The 19,759-nt window shown below is 39.6% G+C and overlaps 1 protein-coding gene across 3 annotated transcripts in view; it reads left to right on the top strand.

Annotated features, from left to right (window-relative positions):
* CERKL (ceramide kinase like) overlaps positions 1-19,759 on the top strand; it is a 98,029-nt gene that overhangs the window by 45,679 nt on the left and 32,591 nt on the right. For all 3 annotated transcript variants that reach the window (XR_006284723.1, XM_037912637.2, XM_043524864.1), the window contains exon 3: positions 11,350-11,481. Coding sequence is in view for 2 of the 3 variants with exons in the window: in XM_037912637.2 (XP_037768565.1) it covers positions 11,350-11,481 (132 nt within the window). In the remaining variant the exon portion in view is untranslated. The remainder of the gene's footprint in view (positions 1-11,349; positions 11,482-19,759) is intronic.

The raw sequence follows: 19,759 nt of genomic DNA, 5'->3' as shown, positions 1-19,759 counted from the left end.
ACGGTTTCTGCTTGATAACGATCAAAAGCAGTGTGGGCTGACACATGTTCATTTTAATTATCTGAGTCAGATGCCACCAGCAAAAGGTTGATTTTCTTTTTTGGTGGTTCGGATTCTGTAGTTTCTGCATGGGAGTTTTGCTCTTTTAAGACTTCTGAAAGAATGCTCCACACCTTGTCCCTCTAAGATTTTGGAAGGCACTTCAGATTCTTAAACCATTGGTCGAGTACTGTAGCTATTTTTAGAAATCTCATGTTGGTACCTTCTTTGTTTTTTGTCATATCTGCAGTGAAAGTGTTCTTAAAACAAACATGTGCTGGGTCAATCATCTGTGACAGCTATAACACAAAATATATGTTAGAATGTGGGTAAAACAGAGTAGGAGACATACAGTTCTCCCACAAGGTGTTCAGTCACAAATGTAATTAATGCATTATTTTTTTAACGTGTGTCGTTATCATGGAAGTATGTCCTCTGGAATGGTGGCTGAAGCATGAAGGGGCATATGAATGTTTAGCTTATCTGTCAAGTGAATACCTTGCAATACCAGCTACAAAAGTGCCATGCGAATGCCTGTTCTCACTTTCAGGTGACATTGTAAATGAGAAGTAGACAGCATTATCTCCTGTAAATGTAAAATAACTTGTTTATCTGAGCAATTGGCTGAACAAGAAGTAGGACTGAGTGGACTTGTAGGCGCTAAAGTTTTACATTGTTTTGTTTTTGAGTGCAGTTATGTAACAAAAAATAACCACATTTGTAAATTGCACTTTCACGATAAAGAGATTGCACTACAGTACTTCTATGAGGTGAAATGAAAAATACTATTTCTTTTGTTTATCATTTTACAATGCAAATATTTGTAATAAAAATAATATAAAGTGAACACTGTACACTTCGTATTCTGTGTTGTAACTGAAATCAGTTATTTGAAAATGTAGAAAATATTTAATACATTTCAGTTGGTGTTCTATTATTGTTTCACAGTGCGATTAAAAAGGCGATTAATCATGATTAATTTTTTTGAGCTAATATGTGAGTTAACTGCTATTAATCGACAGCCCTAATAAAGAATGTTTTCTACTGAGGTCTTCACATTTTTATTTGATCAGCAGGAGTATTTCCAGTGGAGTGGAGGAGACAGAAGCAAGATGATAGGGGACTCAGGAGAGAGCTAGATGAGATGAATCCTGGGTAAAATGTTCTAAAACGCTTAGCTCCTACATTACTCTTGAAAATATGACTTAAATTCCCATTGACTTTCAATGAGACTTAGGGTATGTCTATATTGCAACTAAAAGCGAGCCTCCCAGTCTGTACCTGGCATGTGGCAAACAGAAACAAGAGTCATCAGACTTATAAGTTGTCTCGAGCTAATTTGTCCCATTCTCTTATAAGCCTGAGAATGCCCCTTCTGGCTTGAGGTTGGAGCTCGGGCTCTGAAACTTGGCAATGGGGTAGGGAGTGACCTTAGTCTCCAGGTCAATGAGATTTCTCTTTCCACGAGAGAGAGTCCAAACAATAATAGGTCTCCCCAACCAACTAAAAGATTACCCATCAGACACCATATGTACATATGATGGTTGCAGGCCTATAAGAAGTACTCTCCTAGTTAAAATGATGGGAAGATCCTTTTCAGATGTGCAATGAACCCCCCAACCCCCCCAAAAACATACACCTTTTTTTTTTTTCACCTTTACCTACCAAGATTGTGGTGACAGATGCTTCCATTCAAGGATGGGGGATTTATGTAAATCACTTTCAGATTTGGGGCCTGTGATCCTCTCAAGAAGCTCACCTCCATATATATGTCCTAGAGCTTAGTGCCACTGATCTGACATGAAAGCATTCCTGCCTCTTTCAGGATCCAAAATGCAACTGTTGAGAGACAGTACCACAACTATCCATTATGTGAACAGGCATGGGGAAGCAAGATCATCTCCACTCTGTCAGGAAGCCACATGGCTAAGGGATTGGTGCATTCTGAATTAAATCACAGCGATGTGCTGCACTTCACTTTAAAACACCTTGGCAGATCAACTTGGCAGGCTATTCTCCAGCAACCATGAGAACATATTTTGGTAGTGGGGATTCCCAGAAAGTAGACCTGGTTTAGTCTATGCCACTGTTTCAGATAATTTAAACATGTTTCTCCATACCAGGAAGGTCAAAGATTTTATTCTTTTTATCACCACAGTTTTTTTCTTTACATGCTGCTTTTAAACTTTCGGCCAAAATCTGTGCAGGTGTAAATTGGAAAACTACATTAAAGTCAATGTGTCTGTGCCAGTTTTCACCAACAGAGAATTTGATCCAATAATTTTTTACAAGTTCTATAAAAATAATGCTAAATTGGGGGAAAGGCAATATTTCTCAGTATTTTGGGGAGGGAGTAAAAAAAAAAAGACTACTTTGTAGAAAATCCTTATTAACCTCATTAGACTTCAGTAGAGTAACAATAATAATAAACTTTGCAGTATTTAACTTTATGGGAATTTGACTGCAATTTAATATGAACCTCTTCATAGGTGTTCAAAGCAGGTCATTGATTTTTTGTGATGGCTACATGCTGAAAAAAACAGATATAACAAGCAAATAGGTATTAAATATAAATGCATTTTAAGCATCATCTAAAGTGCAAAATGAAAGAGCCTACCAACAGAAAGAGAGAGAATCTCTTATGCAATTTTTATTATGGTCTTTCTTCTTCTTGCTATTTATTTTTTGATTCTTAAGCTTCATGTTTTCTCACCATACTTCTGCTCTTGTATGATGGTGTAGAATTTGTCCTAATGTTTTATAGGTGGTATGTGTGTTTGGAAAAGAATAGTTAAATATTTTCAGAGTAAAAAGCAATATATATATATTTTAGTAACTAAACTAGTGTTTTCCCAGTGAGAGAGAAGCACTGGAAAAGAAATAGGTTTAATTCAATAATGAAAAGAGCATTATAGTGGCTTTCACTGATGACAAACAGTGTGTAATTTAAAGAATTGTCAATTCCATGCACTTCTGCTAAGTTAACAAGAACAAATTATTATATAGTGAGACTTAATCCTTTTATTTTCTTTCTATGATAGATAATTATATCAAATGTAGGAAAACTATATTACTAGTGAAAACAAGAAAAACTCCACTCTGTGATAGTTTTTCTCCATCTCTTTTTTTGAAAAATGCAGAATATAACGAGTTTGTGACAAAGAAGAGTATATCTGACTGATCTCCAAAATTATATCTCTGTGGTCACAGCCTATTAATAGTAAATGAGTTTTACTTAGTCTATAACAATGAAGTCTGTTTTTCTTTTTATCAAACTGCTGCTGAACCATAGTCTCAGAAGCTGGAATCCTGAATCCAAAGCTTTCCATATTTTAATGTGACCATTCTTTTAATAAATGGTAATTCATGGCCTTCTCCTGTTTCAATTATGTTAAAGACACTAAGACAGGAGACAGGTCCCTCACTCTGTCAGGAACAGAGATGGCGAGGAAGTTTTTGACAAAACAATTTTTCACTGGAAAATGCCGGTTTGTCAAAACCAAACTTTTTGCGGGAGCATATTGATTTTAATCTAAAAGGTGTGTTGGGTAGAGAGAGAGACCTGTCCCCCCCAGAACAGCCAATAGCAAAGTGATCTAGTGGTTAGGGCACTCACCTGACACATGGGGGAGACAGGTTCAAGTCCGTGCCTAAACTACCAGGCTAAAAAGTCTCTCTCCCTTTCTTGTCAAATGAGTATTTAATTTCTACCCAGCAGGACAGCTCCAACAGGAGAGATTGAGAGAGACCCATCCCAGAAAAGCCAATAGCCTGGTGGTTACAACATTCACCTGCGATGTGGATGATCCAGCTTCCAGTCCTTGCTATGAATCAAGAAGAGCAGAAATTAGAATTTGGGACTGCCACATCACAGATGAATGCCCTAACCACTAGGCTACTGGCTGCTTTGTGTGGTTTCTCTTTGGAAATATTGAAACATCTTAGTTTGTTCCTAATGCAGAACTGGAAAAAATTTCTAAAATATCAGTCTTTGCAGGACAGGAATGCTGTTTCCCACCCAGCTGTTATCAAAAGCAGATACCAGTGAAGGCAAAATAATGAATCTATTACTATTTCTGCTTGCATTCTTCTCTAAATTTTCTGAATAGGAATATTTGAGGTGTTTCTCATCTTCCCTCTTCCTCAAAGGTCAGGCAGGGGCTTCACCCCTAAACATCTATATATGCAAAAGTGCCAAGATTCCTGCAGATCTCCGAATACTCGTAAGCGCAGGCTACTTTATAGACAGCAGCAAGTGCCTGTGCTTTCCTCTTTGAGTTCCCTGCATTCATCAGGAGCTGTGATGCCATATGTTCCCCAATGGCAGCTGCACTATCCCTACTCAGGTTGCTTTGGGTTCAGCTAGAAGTAACTCCCTTGTGGCTTTTCAGTTGGAACCCCCCGGATCTTAGAAAAGTATTATGTGCAATGTGGCTATTTCCAGCTCTTTTGTCAGTCCCATTCCCTCTGCAGACCTGCAACTGTGTAATGTTTAGGTGTCAGGGGAGAATACACATTATCTCTCTAACCCCCTGGGTATGGGGAATCTGCAGCCCCCAGAGTACCAAAGAAAGTCTGTGTAGTTCATATGTCATTTTAAAAACAAATAAAACAAAACAAAAATACCCACACCACAAATTTCCTTGTTTCAATTCTGCAAGTACAAATTCACTTTTGAAGGCAAATCAAAGAAATAAAAGACAACTCCTCCCCATAACTATATCTAGAAAATCAAAAGTGACAATTCAGTATTATTAAAGTGACATGAGATACATATATGGAAGAAATGCAGGTACTTCAGCAGCAGAATTTGTACAATAAGGCAAAGAGCATAATTTGAGATAAAAAAAAAAACCAAGTTATCAGTATGTCAAACATAGGAGGGAAGAATTTTCAATGGAATATGGATTTTCTAGTTTTTATACTTTTTAGTAATTAAGAGGGTTCCTTAAAAATTTCTTCCACCTTCTGCTGGGAATAGGATAGAAACTTTTTTTTAAAAATTGTTTAGGGGTAAAATTTTCAGAATTGCCTAAGTCCCATTCACTTTCAATAACATTCAGGCTCTTAAGTCATAGTAGGTACTTTGGAAAATTTTACCCTGATCAGCCATGAGTGTTCATGGCCTTGACCCACAGCTTGTTTTCAAAGCAACATTATGAAAGACATCTTTACAAAAGCAACTCATTGGAAATTTCTCAAAAGTTTTGTTTTCACTTTTTACAGTGACAGAAAAATCTGCAAAGTTTTGTGCTTTTTAAAAAAATTATTACAGATTATATGTGCATCTCTCATTGCATTGCATTGCATTGCATCTAAAACATAGATGACGTTTCAGGTGAATTATTGCATTATTTACGTGGGTGATTTTTTATTACACCTAGGCTGGAGCAGATGAAAAGCAGGTGGGTTACCAAAGTAACTGCATGTGTACATGTGAGCAGCTATCGTAAAAATGTATTTTTATTGGGCACAGTAGCTAAATATTAATTAAGGATGCGTTCCTAATAATCTAAAATAGATGTAATTACTGATTTATGTACCTTATATGGAAAAAGTCAAGATTTTGTTGTTTTTGTTTAATTAAACTACAAAAAGTTTTTAGTATGGGTGAATTGACGTGAATTCTATTTTGAAGGCAGTTCTGATGAAGACCTCGTGAAAACCTTTCCTGAAATGCAAAATAAACATTATTTTCATTTTGCTTTTTTGTGGGTTGTTTTCTATATTAATGTTCCTGGTATGTGGTATTCTCCCCCTCACCAGCCCCTTTATCCTCTTTCTGGGTAGTATTCTCTATAGCAGAATTTCTCAACAGTCAGTCCATGGCCCAGCACCGATCCACAAGCTGTCCCTGACACAGTTTAGGAACCCAGCAAGCCAGTCCCTGGTATCAAAAAGATTGAGAAACACTGCTCTATAGCTTCCAATTTGTGTGTAATCACATATGTTCCAAGTGTATCTACTCTGTAGAGAGTGCAGCTTTCTGAGAACTTCAGTTCCAACTCTATCTTGTCTGTTACAATGCTCAGCCTTTTCATAGCTGAACACCTATATGTAGTTATTTAGACCTCTGTTTTTATAACATATTTTCATTTTTTCTGTAGTGCCCCAAATGAAGAATAAGTACATAACTTATTTTATGTCTTCTGAATTAGACTCAACATTTTCAGAAGGATGACTTTTGCTTTTATTCATACAGGTACATACAAAGAAATAAGACTTTCTTTCAATAAAGTGTTATTTAAGAGAATACGGCCTTTAGTACAAATTAGCGTATGTTTGTTAGTAGGAAACAACCAAAAGACCCAAAAGAGAGATGTAACAATACTCAGCAATGTTTTTATCTGCAATAATTTAGATTTGATATGACTCTAAATAGACATTCAATAAAAGTATATTAGAAAGCATTTAAATGCATTTATTTATTTATTTTTCTTCAATGGGTAGTAATCTAAAATTTAGCTTGAAACTAAATGATATAGTAGCTGTTAATATAAGAAAGTATTATATTTTATGTACTGCTTTGCAGCACACCTCACACACTAAGATTTAATGTTAATGTCTGCAGCTTCATGCATGAAGTTTTAATTATACTATTAATGTTAAACATTAACTTTGGTTAGTGTAACATTAACTGTGGCGTATCCATAGTTACGCTAACAAATCTTTGTTTCACAGTATTAGTTTTTCTTATGCGTAACATACTTGACGTTGCTTATTGTGTAAAATAGTTATAAATGTACATGACACTGACATGATTCCAAGCTCTTAACTTTTGTAACATAAACCTACTGCCATAAAGCTAAGTACTGAAAACAGCACAGATGTGTGCCTGAGAGTAGCGTCTCTCCTGCCCTATGAGCCTTTGTTTTCCAAACACCCTGATTAACCCCCACCCTTCATGGTTCATTGATTCACTGATAGATCAAGTTTAAACTAGTGCATATTAGCACATGTGTTAATACCAGAGGAACAGTTGGCCATTCTGTTTTAGATTGCTGGTCCACTTCAGATGGAGGAGCTACGGTAAACAATATAACAGAATATCAGTTTGTGAGGATACCAGAGGGCTGAAGGACTGAAGTCAGCTTCAAATTAGTAGTAAATCTTATTTATTGTATATGTTGGCAATAAGAGTTACCAATAATTATTTATTAATTTCAAGAGATTTTCTGAAGATTTCAATTCATAATTTGTTTTTGTACAAAATTTTTCATTAAAGGTGAAATTGTTTTTTGACGAATACGTAATTCAGAAATCCAGGCCCGTTTGCTGCATTTTAACACTTACTTTGGGATGGGAAACTTTTTTTTCCCCACTGTTCCCCTGAACCAGTGTTTATTGTCATGATCACCTTCCAGTCATATTTATTGGTAACCATTTAGTACACACAAAATCATATAATCAGCGTAGTATATTTCTTTATGCTGACATATTGAACAATCAATTGCATGTGACTGGTCAATTTAAGTCAATGATGCTTGCTTTTTTATAAATAAAATTTTGTTTTTTAGCTCTTTTTGTTTTTCCTAAACCAGCTAAGTTGTTAATATTTAAAAAGCTGAAATGTTGTATACAACACCACATTATTGTGATTTATTCTTTTTATTAACAGCTCTCTCCTGTCAATGAATCACATTAGGATCCATATAATATCTCCAATCTATTTATCAATAATAGTTCACTTTTTAAAGAAAAGAATAATCCAGACTTAAATGATAGACCAATTTATTAATTTTTAGAATTGCAATTTAGATTCTTTATAGGGCGAAAAAATTGCACTCGTGAATTTGTGGTAAAATGATGAAACTTTCAGATGCAAGTCTCCTAAAATTTACCGTTTTTAAGATTTTAAAATGTGCCGTATACCTATCCTCATTTGAATGCCCAGATTACTTTAATACTTTGCATAGTCCTTTTTGGGCACAGGCATCTTGGAAAACTTAAAACTTTAATTTTTTTATGTTAAAGTTTAAGTGGGGTAGCAATATTATATCTCTCTTATGCCTCTCTCTCTCTCACCCTTTCTCCTGATCCTGGGCAGGTAGTGAAATTATAACTCCATTCTTTGTGTATGTCTTATCCGTACAGTTCTCCAACACCTCAAAGTTCTCCACCTTTTCACATATTCTGTACAAACCTTCACAACCCCTGACTCTTCTCTCCCCAGTTTGTTCATAGTAAGATTTGTTTGTTCATGTAGTTTAAATATATATTTTACAAACAAATTAGACAACATACAATTAAAATGGTGATATGGTGTAAAGTTTAAACAGTTATTTCCCCCCCCCCCCCCAAGTTGGTTGAAGCCAGCTTACTTCACCACAGGTAAAAATACTGGAAACGTAGGAATCCTACCTCTGCTACAGGCTTGCATGATTTCTTTCTTTATACTTTAGACAAAGTAATAATTCATGAAAATGAATTTTTGTCCCACTTTTGTTCTAATTTAATTATATTATATTTTTACATTTTTAAGTCTGATTACTTCTTAATAGTCTATCTACTTGTAAAATATTAAGATATTATCGGAGGTCACTGTAATTCTACAGTAAACTACTTGAGTTAACAGTCTTATAGTAGCAACTATGAAGTGTAACAGCCTGAGAACCTTTTGTTTTCCGCTGTTCTGCTTATTTATATCACTATGATAATGACATTATTATGGTGGTTCAGCAATATATTTTTACATTGCTTTCCTTGTTTTGCTTTCTCATAGTCTAAAAAATTAGTTAATATAAAATAAGAATAATTAGAAATCATTAACATTATTGAGTACACATATTACTCAATATTGAAACATCATAAAAGCATATACCTTGGTTATAGCAAATGCTATAAATGTCAGTTTCAGCAGCTGAACCCAAAATGGCACAGACTGTTTTCTGGATGAAATATGGCTTGTCTTTTGAGTGGATTTTACCAGGAGTTTTTTAAGTATTCTGTTTGAAGTACAGATATTCAGGGAAGGAAGGACATATACCTGGAAGAAGGGAGCAGGCCATTAGTATCCTCTCTGTGAAGATATTTGTTTCTGTAGGAGAATCATGCCTTCAACTGATATCTCTTGAGGATTCATCTACTGCAAGAGTGCTAGCTATTCTTTGAGGATCCGTGATATTGGAAGAGGAAAAGAGCCCAGCATCAGGTTCCCTTGAGAATTCTATGGAAATGTATCTGCATGACACATGCAAATTTATAATTGAATTGTTTGGAAGTTTTTTCCAACACATTTGTTTTTTGTCTGATGCTCTCTTAGATAATACCATAAAACCAAGGATTGTTCTTCCAGGATGTAAAGATATACATGATATAAATATCCAGGATGAGCCATACCTGATGGTTCTTTTTCGAGTAATGTCTCTAAGGATGCTCCACTTCAGGTTCACATCCACCCTTGTGCCTTTAATCAGAGATAGTTGGTAGCAGTGTCCATTCAGGCATGAAGGCAATAAATTTCTAGTTCAAGAGACCTCTCTAACCAGCGGTTGGGACCAAAAGACACATCCTGGCCTATTCAAGGAAGGAGTAGAAAGGCTCTAGAAGTAACTTTGTCCAGCCGCCTTCTGCTTGACGAGCTATCACCATAATGTGAGGAATCTGAAAAACAAGGAAACTAAATGCCAAAAATATACAGATCTTCTGGGGTGGGGGAACTCTAATTAGTCTTTAAGTTAAAGCATAATTTCTCAAGAATCTCTGAAGTCGATTCTCAAATGTACATATGACCAAAATTTCTAAAACAAGTATAAAACTCAGAGAAGATTCAGTTCTCTCAAGTGTTTTTGCTTCGTGTTCCTATTGTGCCTATTCTAGTTGCATATCATCCTGGAGGTCCTCAGTATGTTAAGGGATAATTATCAAAAGTGCTTCACTCTGCCAGACTGTTGCAATGATGAATGAAGAGCAGATCAGATCATTTATTGTAAATTTGTACAGTAAACATGCTGAGTCTCTGTCATAGTAGTCTCTCTAGTTTTGTATGGGCTCATTGTGGATTAACTAGTTTTAAAGTTACTGTAGGTTTTTATGGAAGAAGGGATTTGTGATTAACATTTGCTTCCTCCAGCATCAGGTTATTTTGTTGTGTCCTTAATTTTGATGCTCCTAGCTAATCTTGACAAGATTATATACCAACATTCGAAGAACTGGGCTAGATTTTCTATACTTCCTTTCAGTTTTCAGTGAAGATGAAAATATACAGTAAACTTTCTTTAATACTTTTAGTCCTTTAATTTACATTCATCAAGACAAATGGGTTAGTCGTGCTATTTTTATTCCTAGAGTTTTCCAAGGTTTTGATACTTGGAAAAGTTAATTGTCTTCAATGCAAAAATATCTTTTTTTTCCTTGATATTGAAATAGCTTTATTATTAGTATTTGTTGAATCTCTTAGAGTATGGTATAGGCACCTTTTAAAATTCAAATGTTCAGATGGGTGTTCAGATGTTTTGTGTAATTCCTTTTCAATCTTCAAAGTAAGGTGAGTGAAGAAAGGGCAGGGATCCTAATCAGCAATTGCAAGATGTATCTGGCTTTAGGGATTGAACTATGTCCCATTTAGGGTGAGAAGTAAAATTTTAGTTATGTCTCTTTCTGGCTTTGGAGATAATTTTTTCACTTAGCACAACTGAGCATAAGGCACTTTCATATTGAAAGCATTATGCTCAGCAGCTCTGCTAGTATTAATGCTGTTCCCTCACAACCTTCTTGAACCCTTATGCAAGCTTACAGATGAATAACAAACTGTACTACATGTTTTCTGAATTTACACTTGAAGGCAGTACTGCACAGAGCACATATATGTATGTAGGTATTTCTGTTAGAGAGCACGCATGTACAGATATTAATTTACTTTAGCATTCATTATGAATTTGTTCAAATCATACATTGTAGAGAATTACCAAAGAAACAGTTACTCTACGGAGCAGTCCTTCGTTTTTACAGCTCAAAATCAGACTCACTGTTACTGGCACATAATGATGTAGGTGGCGGTGACTAACTTGTTCCGACTGGTTATTCTTAGCCGTAGACTAATAAGCAGGTCAGAGCTTCAGTGGCCCCAGGATTAAGGGTCAGATTAAAATAATGAGCACACTCATTCAAGAAGACAGTAAGGGCCTCTAGGTTTATTATAACTACTACCCTCAAACCAAGTCAAAAACACTTTATTAATATGTTTAGTTTTTTAAAAAACATAAAGCTTTCCCAGTAATCTCAAGGATGTTTGCTTAAAAAGTTTGATTCACCTGTAAAAATATCCAAATGGTATTTGTCTTGAAACCTTTTGTGCTTTTTTTTTTTTAGGCTTTCCAAATAGACCAAAGTCCCTAAAAGTATTTGTTAACCCAAACAGTCATAAAAGAGAAGCTACTCATGTTTATTACGAACAAGTTGCACCTCTCTTTAAGCTTGCTGACATCAAAACTGACGTCACAGGTAAGTTGCTTTTAGAACATGATTTAATCCTTTTTTTAAAACGGATACTTAAGCAACCAAGACAACCTGAATTTACTGATAATCCTTATTGGCTTTATGTACAAGTAGTGCATTGAGAATTGAATTAAATGTAATATTACTCATTTCGTTTTATTTCATTTCACTGCTTTAGTTTTAGCAATTCCATTATTTATTGATTATATTTTATTTTGTGTAGTTTTTCTACTTTAGGAATATTTTACACTTCGTGTGGGTTTTTTTTACATCGCAGTTTGATTTATTAAAAAAGGAAAGCTTGAATCTCACATAGGTCTGATGATGTATGTTTCTTATTTGTGGACTCTTCTTGAGTTATTAAACTTCCTATATAATCTTTTCCTTTCACAAGGCTGTTCTTGCTTTAACTCAAATCCTTGCTATTTGGATCAAACCTGATCAGCAGAACAGATGTAAATTTGCTGGGAATTTACAAAGCTATGTAAGGTTTCTGATGATGATTTAAACTTCATGCCATTAAAGTTTCTGATGATGATTTAAACTACTACATTAGAGATTGCGTGAACCATGATATTATCTGAAACCACAAAATAATGTAGGAGTTTATGGTCTGGCTTTCCCAAGTTGTGATGGTTGTGTTTTTTATTCATGGATGTAAATGTAAAAAAAAAAAAAATCCATTCCTCCTTTTCGCTGTTTTTATTCCCATGCGGAAGGTACTAACCCCTTTTTGTAGTCAGTGGAGCAAATCCAGTTCCCTTCTCTGTAGCGTCACAAGTGTGGGAGGTTAGGGCAGAAAGAGATCGCACATAGCATGGAACACTGTTTATGTATGATCACCTCTGCAATAAAGTACTGTACATGGGGTGGGAGGCATGCTGCTCTGTGGATCTTCCCATTCTTCCTCCCCCATAAGGGATTTTAGATGCATTGAGGTAAAATAGCTTCTGCTGAGTGTCCCTGCAAGCACTTTGTTGTGTGGGGAAGAGGATTCCTTCCCCAGTCCCCTGAATTTCTCTCCAGTCTCTAGCCTGGTTGAACAGGCTGCACCCTGGAGTCTTATCTTAGCTAAAGTGTTGATTACTTTTCCAGCACAAGTTCAATTTCTGTACTCTAGTAACTTTTTCCAAAATTGTTTTCAAGCATACACTAATGCTGCAAAAGCTGCATTATTACATTTCCATATTCCTGCCAGTCCTGGCCAGTGGATAGACACCCACTGATGAGCAGGTTGTATTTGCTTGAAGGCCAAAAAGTTTGTTTTGTTGTTTTTACTTTTCAAATGTTTCCTCAAATATTTGGGGGTAAATTTAGGTCATTTTTGGTGTTGTGCAAGATATTGCACATAAGTCTAAACAAATACAAAGATTTTATGGCGTTTTTTCTCTTGCCCTGCATTATATCCCACATCAGATAGGCATGAAAAGTGCCTTTTCTGCCTTGAGGAAAATTACTCCATTCAGGGATCAGTGTTCTTTAGATGAAGTCAAGGAAAAAATGATTTATAGTTTCAGCCATTAGTTCCAAGAGGCCACAGGGGAGAAAAAGCCATTATTTGGCAAGGTATTGCCATTAGATCTGGCTGTATCCCAGAGAGGTAAGCATCTCCAAATCCTAGGAGTTTTCAGAATTATAGGGTTTCTTGGATGCAGTCAGATCACTTGTCTGCACTGGGGTGCTTGCTGGACTTGTCTAGTCAAATCGCCTGACCCAGCATTCTCCAGAGACTTGATAGAAGCCCTGTTGGATGATGTGAAACAGTCATCTGTGCAGAGCCTCAATTATTTCTGCCAGGGGACTTGTCAGACTAGTTCCTTCAAATATGTTCTATGGAATTATCTTCCCCTCAGCAGAGTGTGGATGAGTGTGTTGGTACTATTAGGAACCTAGGGTCTGGCTCAAGCTCTCTTTCTCAAAGGATCCAGGATGTATACAGTTGCTGCTGGATCCAAATTTAATGTGGTGGACTTCTTAGCTCTGATAAGCTGATTTCATCCCACACTGCTGCAATTCCACATCCCGGCGAGCCTGATTCATAATATAGGAAAAAATCTGGTGCTTCAGGTGTCTGCTTGTACAGATCCATAATATATTTTTGTGTAAGTATTGTAGATTGAGGCCCTATGATCCTCTGCCGTCTGCATCGGTGGTCTCTTAGTGAAAGGTAATGAAAAGAGGCATAGGTGTCCTCCTCCCGAGAAGTCTCCTCCAAAGAAGATGAAGGATCCTGTGGAGATTCTTTAGCCTCCGCCACCTGAATCCTCTAGATAGGAGGTACTACCTGATCTAGAATCAGATGCACTCTCAGGAAGAGGAGAAACCAGTCATAGTGACCCCTCTGCTTCATCCCTTGCTGTAGTTGTCTTAAAGCTTTCTCTTCTTTTCCAGCTGACACAAAGACTTCCAGGACAGAGTGGATGGAATAGCTTGTAGCTTTACCCAGTTAGATGCATAAATTATCTGATGTCTTGGAGCTACAAGAGAAAGTAGCACTCCAAATCAATGAAGGTTTGCTGAAACTGGTTAAATTAATTTGTAACCACCCTGTATTGCAGGGGTCGGCAACCTTTCAGAAGTGGTGTGCCAAGTCTTCATTTATTCACTCTAATTTAAGGTTTCACGTGCCGGTAATACATTTTAACATTTTTAGAAGGTCTCTCTTTATAAGTCTATATTATAGAACTAATCTATTGTTGTATGTAAAGTAAACAAGGTTTTTAAAATGTTTAAGAAGCTTCATTTAAAATTAAATTAAAATGCAGATATTATCAGTTTAGTGCAGTGGTTATTAATCTGGGGTGCACGCACCCTTTGGGGTGCAAGATGCCCTTTCTGGGGGTGCGAGACATGCGAGATGTTTTTAGAAGGTAAATCATCAAAAACACAAATTAAGCACAGGCACATAAGTGCAACTACTTTGTTTCATCAAACCTATGTATTTATTAACATTATACATTTTTAACGATTACTGTAATATACAAAGTTCTTAAGCTAATTGTAGTGTAATTTTTGTTAAGGGCTGCAGAGCGCTGGGCCAAGGCCAGGAGCAGAGCCCTGGGCTGGCTGCCAGTACCTCAAGCTGGCAGGAGGGCTGAGCAGGGCCGGAGGCTGGCAAAGGGCTGGGTGGCTGGAACCCCAGGCTGGGCGGCTGGAAGCCCAGACCAGCAGCGAGGTGAGCTGGGCTGGCCGCTGGTATCCCAGGCCGGCAGCAGGCTGGCAAGGGGCTGGTGGCTGGAACCCCAGACTGTCAGCGGGCTCAGCTGGGTGGCGGACAAAACCCCAGACTGGCAGTGGCTCACCCGGATCCTGCCAGCCAGGAGGTTCCATTCACTTAGCCCATCAGCGGGCTGAGTGGGGCTGGCAGACAGAACTGCCGCCGGTCTGGGTTTCTGTCCACTGGCTCCTGCCAGCCAGGGTCCCAGCTGCCGGCCGCGCTCAGCCTGCTGCCAGCCAGGGGTTCTGTTCACTCAGGCCGGCAGCAGGCTGAGCAGGTCCGGCGGCCAGGACCCCAGCTGGCAGCAGTGTGCCTGTAAAAATTGGCTCGTGTGCCATCGGTTGCCGACCCCTGCTGTGCTGGATCTAAGAAGTTTGATTCTTTATACTAAGTCTCTAAAAAAATGATTTGAATATTTTTTCAGTATACCAGTACTTCTAAATCCATCTACAAATACGTTTTCTATAAAGTAGAGAGGAACTGAGAATTGTTAGTGAGAGAAGTATTTATTATTTGTATAGCATCCAAGGTTCCAATCAGCATCTCGGCCCCATTGTAGAGGTTCTGTGCACTTATTAAAAAAATGGTCTTTGCCCCAAAGAGTTCAATCTAGGTTACACCCTTGAGCTATGGAATGGAAGTCTTGAGAGAATTGCACCTGCTTCCTAATTGCCAATTATTGCTCAATAAGTTTACTTTTTGACTATGCACTTGACTTCTGTAGCATGGCTGTGTGGAAACAATATATTTGGGAAGTTTTGCCCTTGACTTCAGTAAGACCAGGATTTCACCTTTGGAGAATTAGTTTAGTTTTTTCCTTTTTCTACTGACTGTCACATATGTCTGGTGGGCTAGGGAAAACATAGCTTTCTCACTTGTCTCTTTACCTACTTTCCATAAAAACAGGTTGTCATACCTGTTGTAGTTCCTTTTCAGACAACCTTTGACTATGTCTAACTTCTGTCCTGAGACACTTGCTAGGGATGCAGAAATAAAATTTCTAGACACCATTAATGACTGCTTCTTGCAGTGGCTAGTCCTGGAATTCTAGATTTAGTCCTAAGTGGAGCACAGGATCTGGTCCAAGAGGTGGATATAGATGAACCACCATAATATAATTAAATTTAATATCTTTGTGGGGCAGGGAGGGGGGAAATACCAAAGAAGCCCACCAAAGTAGCATTTAACTTCAGAAAGGGTAACTAAAGAAAAATGAGGAAGCTAGTTAAACAGAAATTAAAAGGAACAGTCACAAAGGTGAAATGCCTGCAAGCTGCATGGAAACCACAACAGAGGCTCAAATTAAATGTTTATCCCAAATTTAAAAATTAGTAAGAGGATCAAAGAATGCCACCATGGCTAAAGAACAGAGTAAAAAAGTGGTTAGGGGAAAAAAGGCATCCTTTAAAAATTTGAAGTCAGATCCTACCAAGGAAGATAAAAAGGAGCATAAACTCTGGCAAGTGAAGTGTAAAAGTATAATTAGGCAGGCCAAAAAAAGAATTTGAAGAGCAACTAGCAAAAGACTCAAAAACTAACTGCAGTTTTTTTAAAGTACAGCAGAAGCAGGAAGTCTGCCAAACAATCAGTGAGGCTACTGGACAATTGAGGTGCTAAAGGAGCACTCAGGGAAGACAAAGCCATTGCAAAGAAGCTAAATGAATTCTGTGCATCAGTCTTCGGGTATGTCTACGCTACGAAATTAGGTCGAATTTATAGAAGTTGTTTTTTTAGAAATCGGTTTTATATATTCGAGTGTGTGTGTCCCCACAGAAAATGCTCTAAGTGCATTAAGTGCATGAACTCGGCGGAGTGCTTCCACAGTACCGAGGCTAGAGTCGACTTCCGGAGCGTTGCACTGAGGGTAGCTATCCCACAGTTCCCGCAGTCTCCGCTGCCCATTGGAATTCTGGGTTGAGATCCCAATGCCTGATGGGGCTAAAACATTGTCGCGGGTGGTTCTGGGTACATATTGTCAGGCCCCCGTTCCCTCCCTCCTTCCGTGAAAGCAAGGGCAGACAATTGTTTCGTGCCTTTTTTCCTGAGTTACCTGTGCAGACGCCATAGCACGGCAAGCATGGAGCCCGCTCAGCTCACTGTCACTGTATGTCTCCTGGGTGCTGGCAGATGCGGTACTGCATTGCTGCACAGTAGCAGCAACCCGTTGCCTTGTGGCAGCAGACGGTGCAATAGGACTGGTAGCCGTCATCGTCATGTCCGAGGTGCTCCTGGCCACGTCGGCCAGGAGCGCCTGGGCAGACAGGAGCGCAGGGACTAAATTTGGAGTGACTTGATCAAGTCATTCTCTTTAGTCCTGCAGTCAGTCCTATTAAACCATCTTATGGTGAGCAGGCAGGTGATATGGATTGCTAGCAGTCGTATTGTACCATCTTCTGCCAGGCAGGCAAGAGATGAGGATGGCTAGCAGTCGTATTGTACCATCTTCTGCCAAGCAGCCCTGAGATGTGGATGGCATGCAGTCCTTCTGCACCGTCTGCTGCCAGCCAAAGATGTAAAAGATAGTTGGAGTGTATCAAAACAAGAAATAGACCAGATTTGTTTTGTACTCATTTGCTTCCCCCCCCCACTCCCCCATCTAGGGGACTCATTCCTCTAGGTCACACTGCAGTCACTCACAGAGAAGGTGCAGCGAGGTAAATCTAGCCATGTATCAATCAGAGGCCAGACTAACCTCCTTGTTCCAATAAGAACAATAACTTAGGTGCACCATTTCTTATTGGAACCCTCCGTGAAGTCCTGCCTGAAATACTCCTTGATGTAAGGAGTACCCTTTGTTGATTTACCCTTTGTTGATTTTAGCTCCCTGAAGCCAACCCTGTCAGCCGTGTTGTCAGTCGCCCCTCCCTCCGTCAGAGCAACGGCAGACAATCGTTCCACGCCTTTTTTCTGTGCGGACGCCATACCAAGGCAAGCATGGAGGCCGCTCGCCTCACTTTGGCAATTAGGAGCACATTAAACACCACACGCATTATCCAGCAGTATATGCAGCACAGAACCTGGCAGAACGATACCGGGCGAGTAGGCGACGACAGCGCGGTCGCGTGAGTGATCAGGACATGGACACAGATTTCTCTGAAAGCATGGGCCCTGGCAATGCATGCATCATGGTGCTAATGGGGCAGGTTCATGCTGTGGAACGCCGATTCTGGGCTCGGGAAACAAGCACAGACTGGTGGGACCGCATAGTGTTGCAGGTCTGGGATGATTCCCAGTGGCTGCGAAACTTTCGCATGCGTAAGGGCACTTTCATGGAACTTTGTGACTTGCTTTCCCCTGCCCTGAAGCGCATGAATACCAAGATGAGAGCAGCCCTCACAGTTGAGAAGCGAGTGGCGATAGCCCTGTGGAAGCTTGCAACGCCAGACAGCTACTGGTCAGTTGGGAATCAATTTGGAGTGGGCAAATCTACTGTGGGGGCTGCTGTGATGCAAGTAGCCCATGCAATCAAAGATCTGCTGATATCAAGGGTAGTGACCCTAGGAAATGTGCAGGTCATAGTGGATGGCTTTGCTGCAATGGGATTCCCTAACTGTGGTGGGGCCATAGACGGAACCCATATCCCTATCTTGGCACCGGAGCACCAAGCCTGCGAGTACATAAACCACAAGGGGTACTTTTCAATGGTGCTGCAAGCTCTGGTGGATCACAAGGGACGTTTCACCAACATCAACGTGGGATGGCCAGGAAAGGTACATGACGCTCGCATCTTCAGGAACTCTGGTCTGTTTCAAAAGCTGCAGGAAGGGACTTCATTCCCAGACCAGAAAATAACTGTTGGGGATGTTGAAATGCCTATAGTTATCCTTGGGGACCTAGCCTACCCCTTAATTCCATGGCTCATGAAGCCGTACACAGACAGCCTGGACAGTAGTCAGGAGCTGTTCAACTACAGGCTGAGCAAGTGCAGAATGGTGGTAGAATGTGCATTTGGACGTTTAAAGGCGCGCTGGCGCAGTTTACTGACTTGCTTAGACCTCAGCGAAGCCAATATTCCCATTGTTATTACTGCTTGCTGTGTGCTCCACAATATCTGTGAGAGTAAGGGGGAGATGTTTATGACGGGGTGGGAGGTTGAGGCAAATTGCCTGGCTGCTGGTTACGCGCAGCCAGACACCAGGACTGTTAGAAGACCACAGGAGGGCACGGTACGCATCAGAGAAGCTTTGAAAACCAGTTTCATGACTGGCCAGGCTACGGTGTGAAAGTTCTGTTTGTTTCTCCTTGATGAAACCCCCCGCCCCTTGGTTCACTCTACTTCCCTGTAAGCTAACCACCCTCCCCTCCTCCCTTCGATCACCGCTTGCAGAGGCAATAAAGTCATTGTTGCTTCACATTCATGCATTCTTTATTCATTCATCACACAAATAGGGGGATGACTACCAAGGTAGCCCAGGAGGGGTGGTGGAGGAGGGAAGGAAAATGCCACACAGCACTTTAAAAGTTTACAACTTTAAAATTTATTGAATGCCAGCCTTCTTTTTTTTTTTGGGCAATCCTCTGTGGCGGAGTGGCTGGTTGGCCGGAAGCCCCCCCACCGCGTTCTTGGGCATCTGGGTGTGGAGGCTATGGAACTTGGGGAGGAGGGCGGTTGGTTACACAGGGTCTGTAGTGGCAGTCTGTGCTCCAGCTGCCTTTACTGCAGCTCAACCATACACTGGAGCATACTGGTTTGATCCTCCAGCAGCCTCAGCATTGAATCCTGCCTCCTCTCATCACGCTGCCGCCACATTTGAGCTTCAGCCCTCTCTTCAGCCCGCCACTTACTCTCTTCAGCCCGCCACTTACTCTCTTCAGCCCGCCACCTCTCCTCCCGGTCATTTTGTGCTTTCCTGTACTCTGACATTATTTGCCTCCACGCATTCGTCTGTGCTCTGTCAGTGTGGGAGGACAGCATGAGCTCGGAGAACATTTCATCTTGAGTGCGTTTTTTTTCTTTCTAATCTTCACTAGCCTCTGGGAAGGAGAAGATCCTGTGATCATTGAAACACATGCAGCTGGTGGAGAAAAGAAAAGGGACAGCGGTATTTAAAAAGACACATTTTATAA

The sequence above is a fragment of the Chelonia mydas genome, chromosome 11, assembly GCF_015237465.2.
Source record: "Chelonia mydas isolate rCheMyd1 chromosome 11, rCheMyd1.pri.v2, whole genome shotgun sequence".
Classification (NCBI taxonomy): Eukaryota; Metazoa; Chordata; order Testudines; family Cheloniidae; genus Chelonia; species Chelonia mydas.
This window is presented reverse-complemented; position numbering and strand designations above follow the sequence as displayed.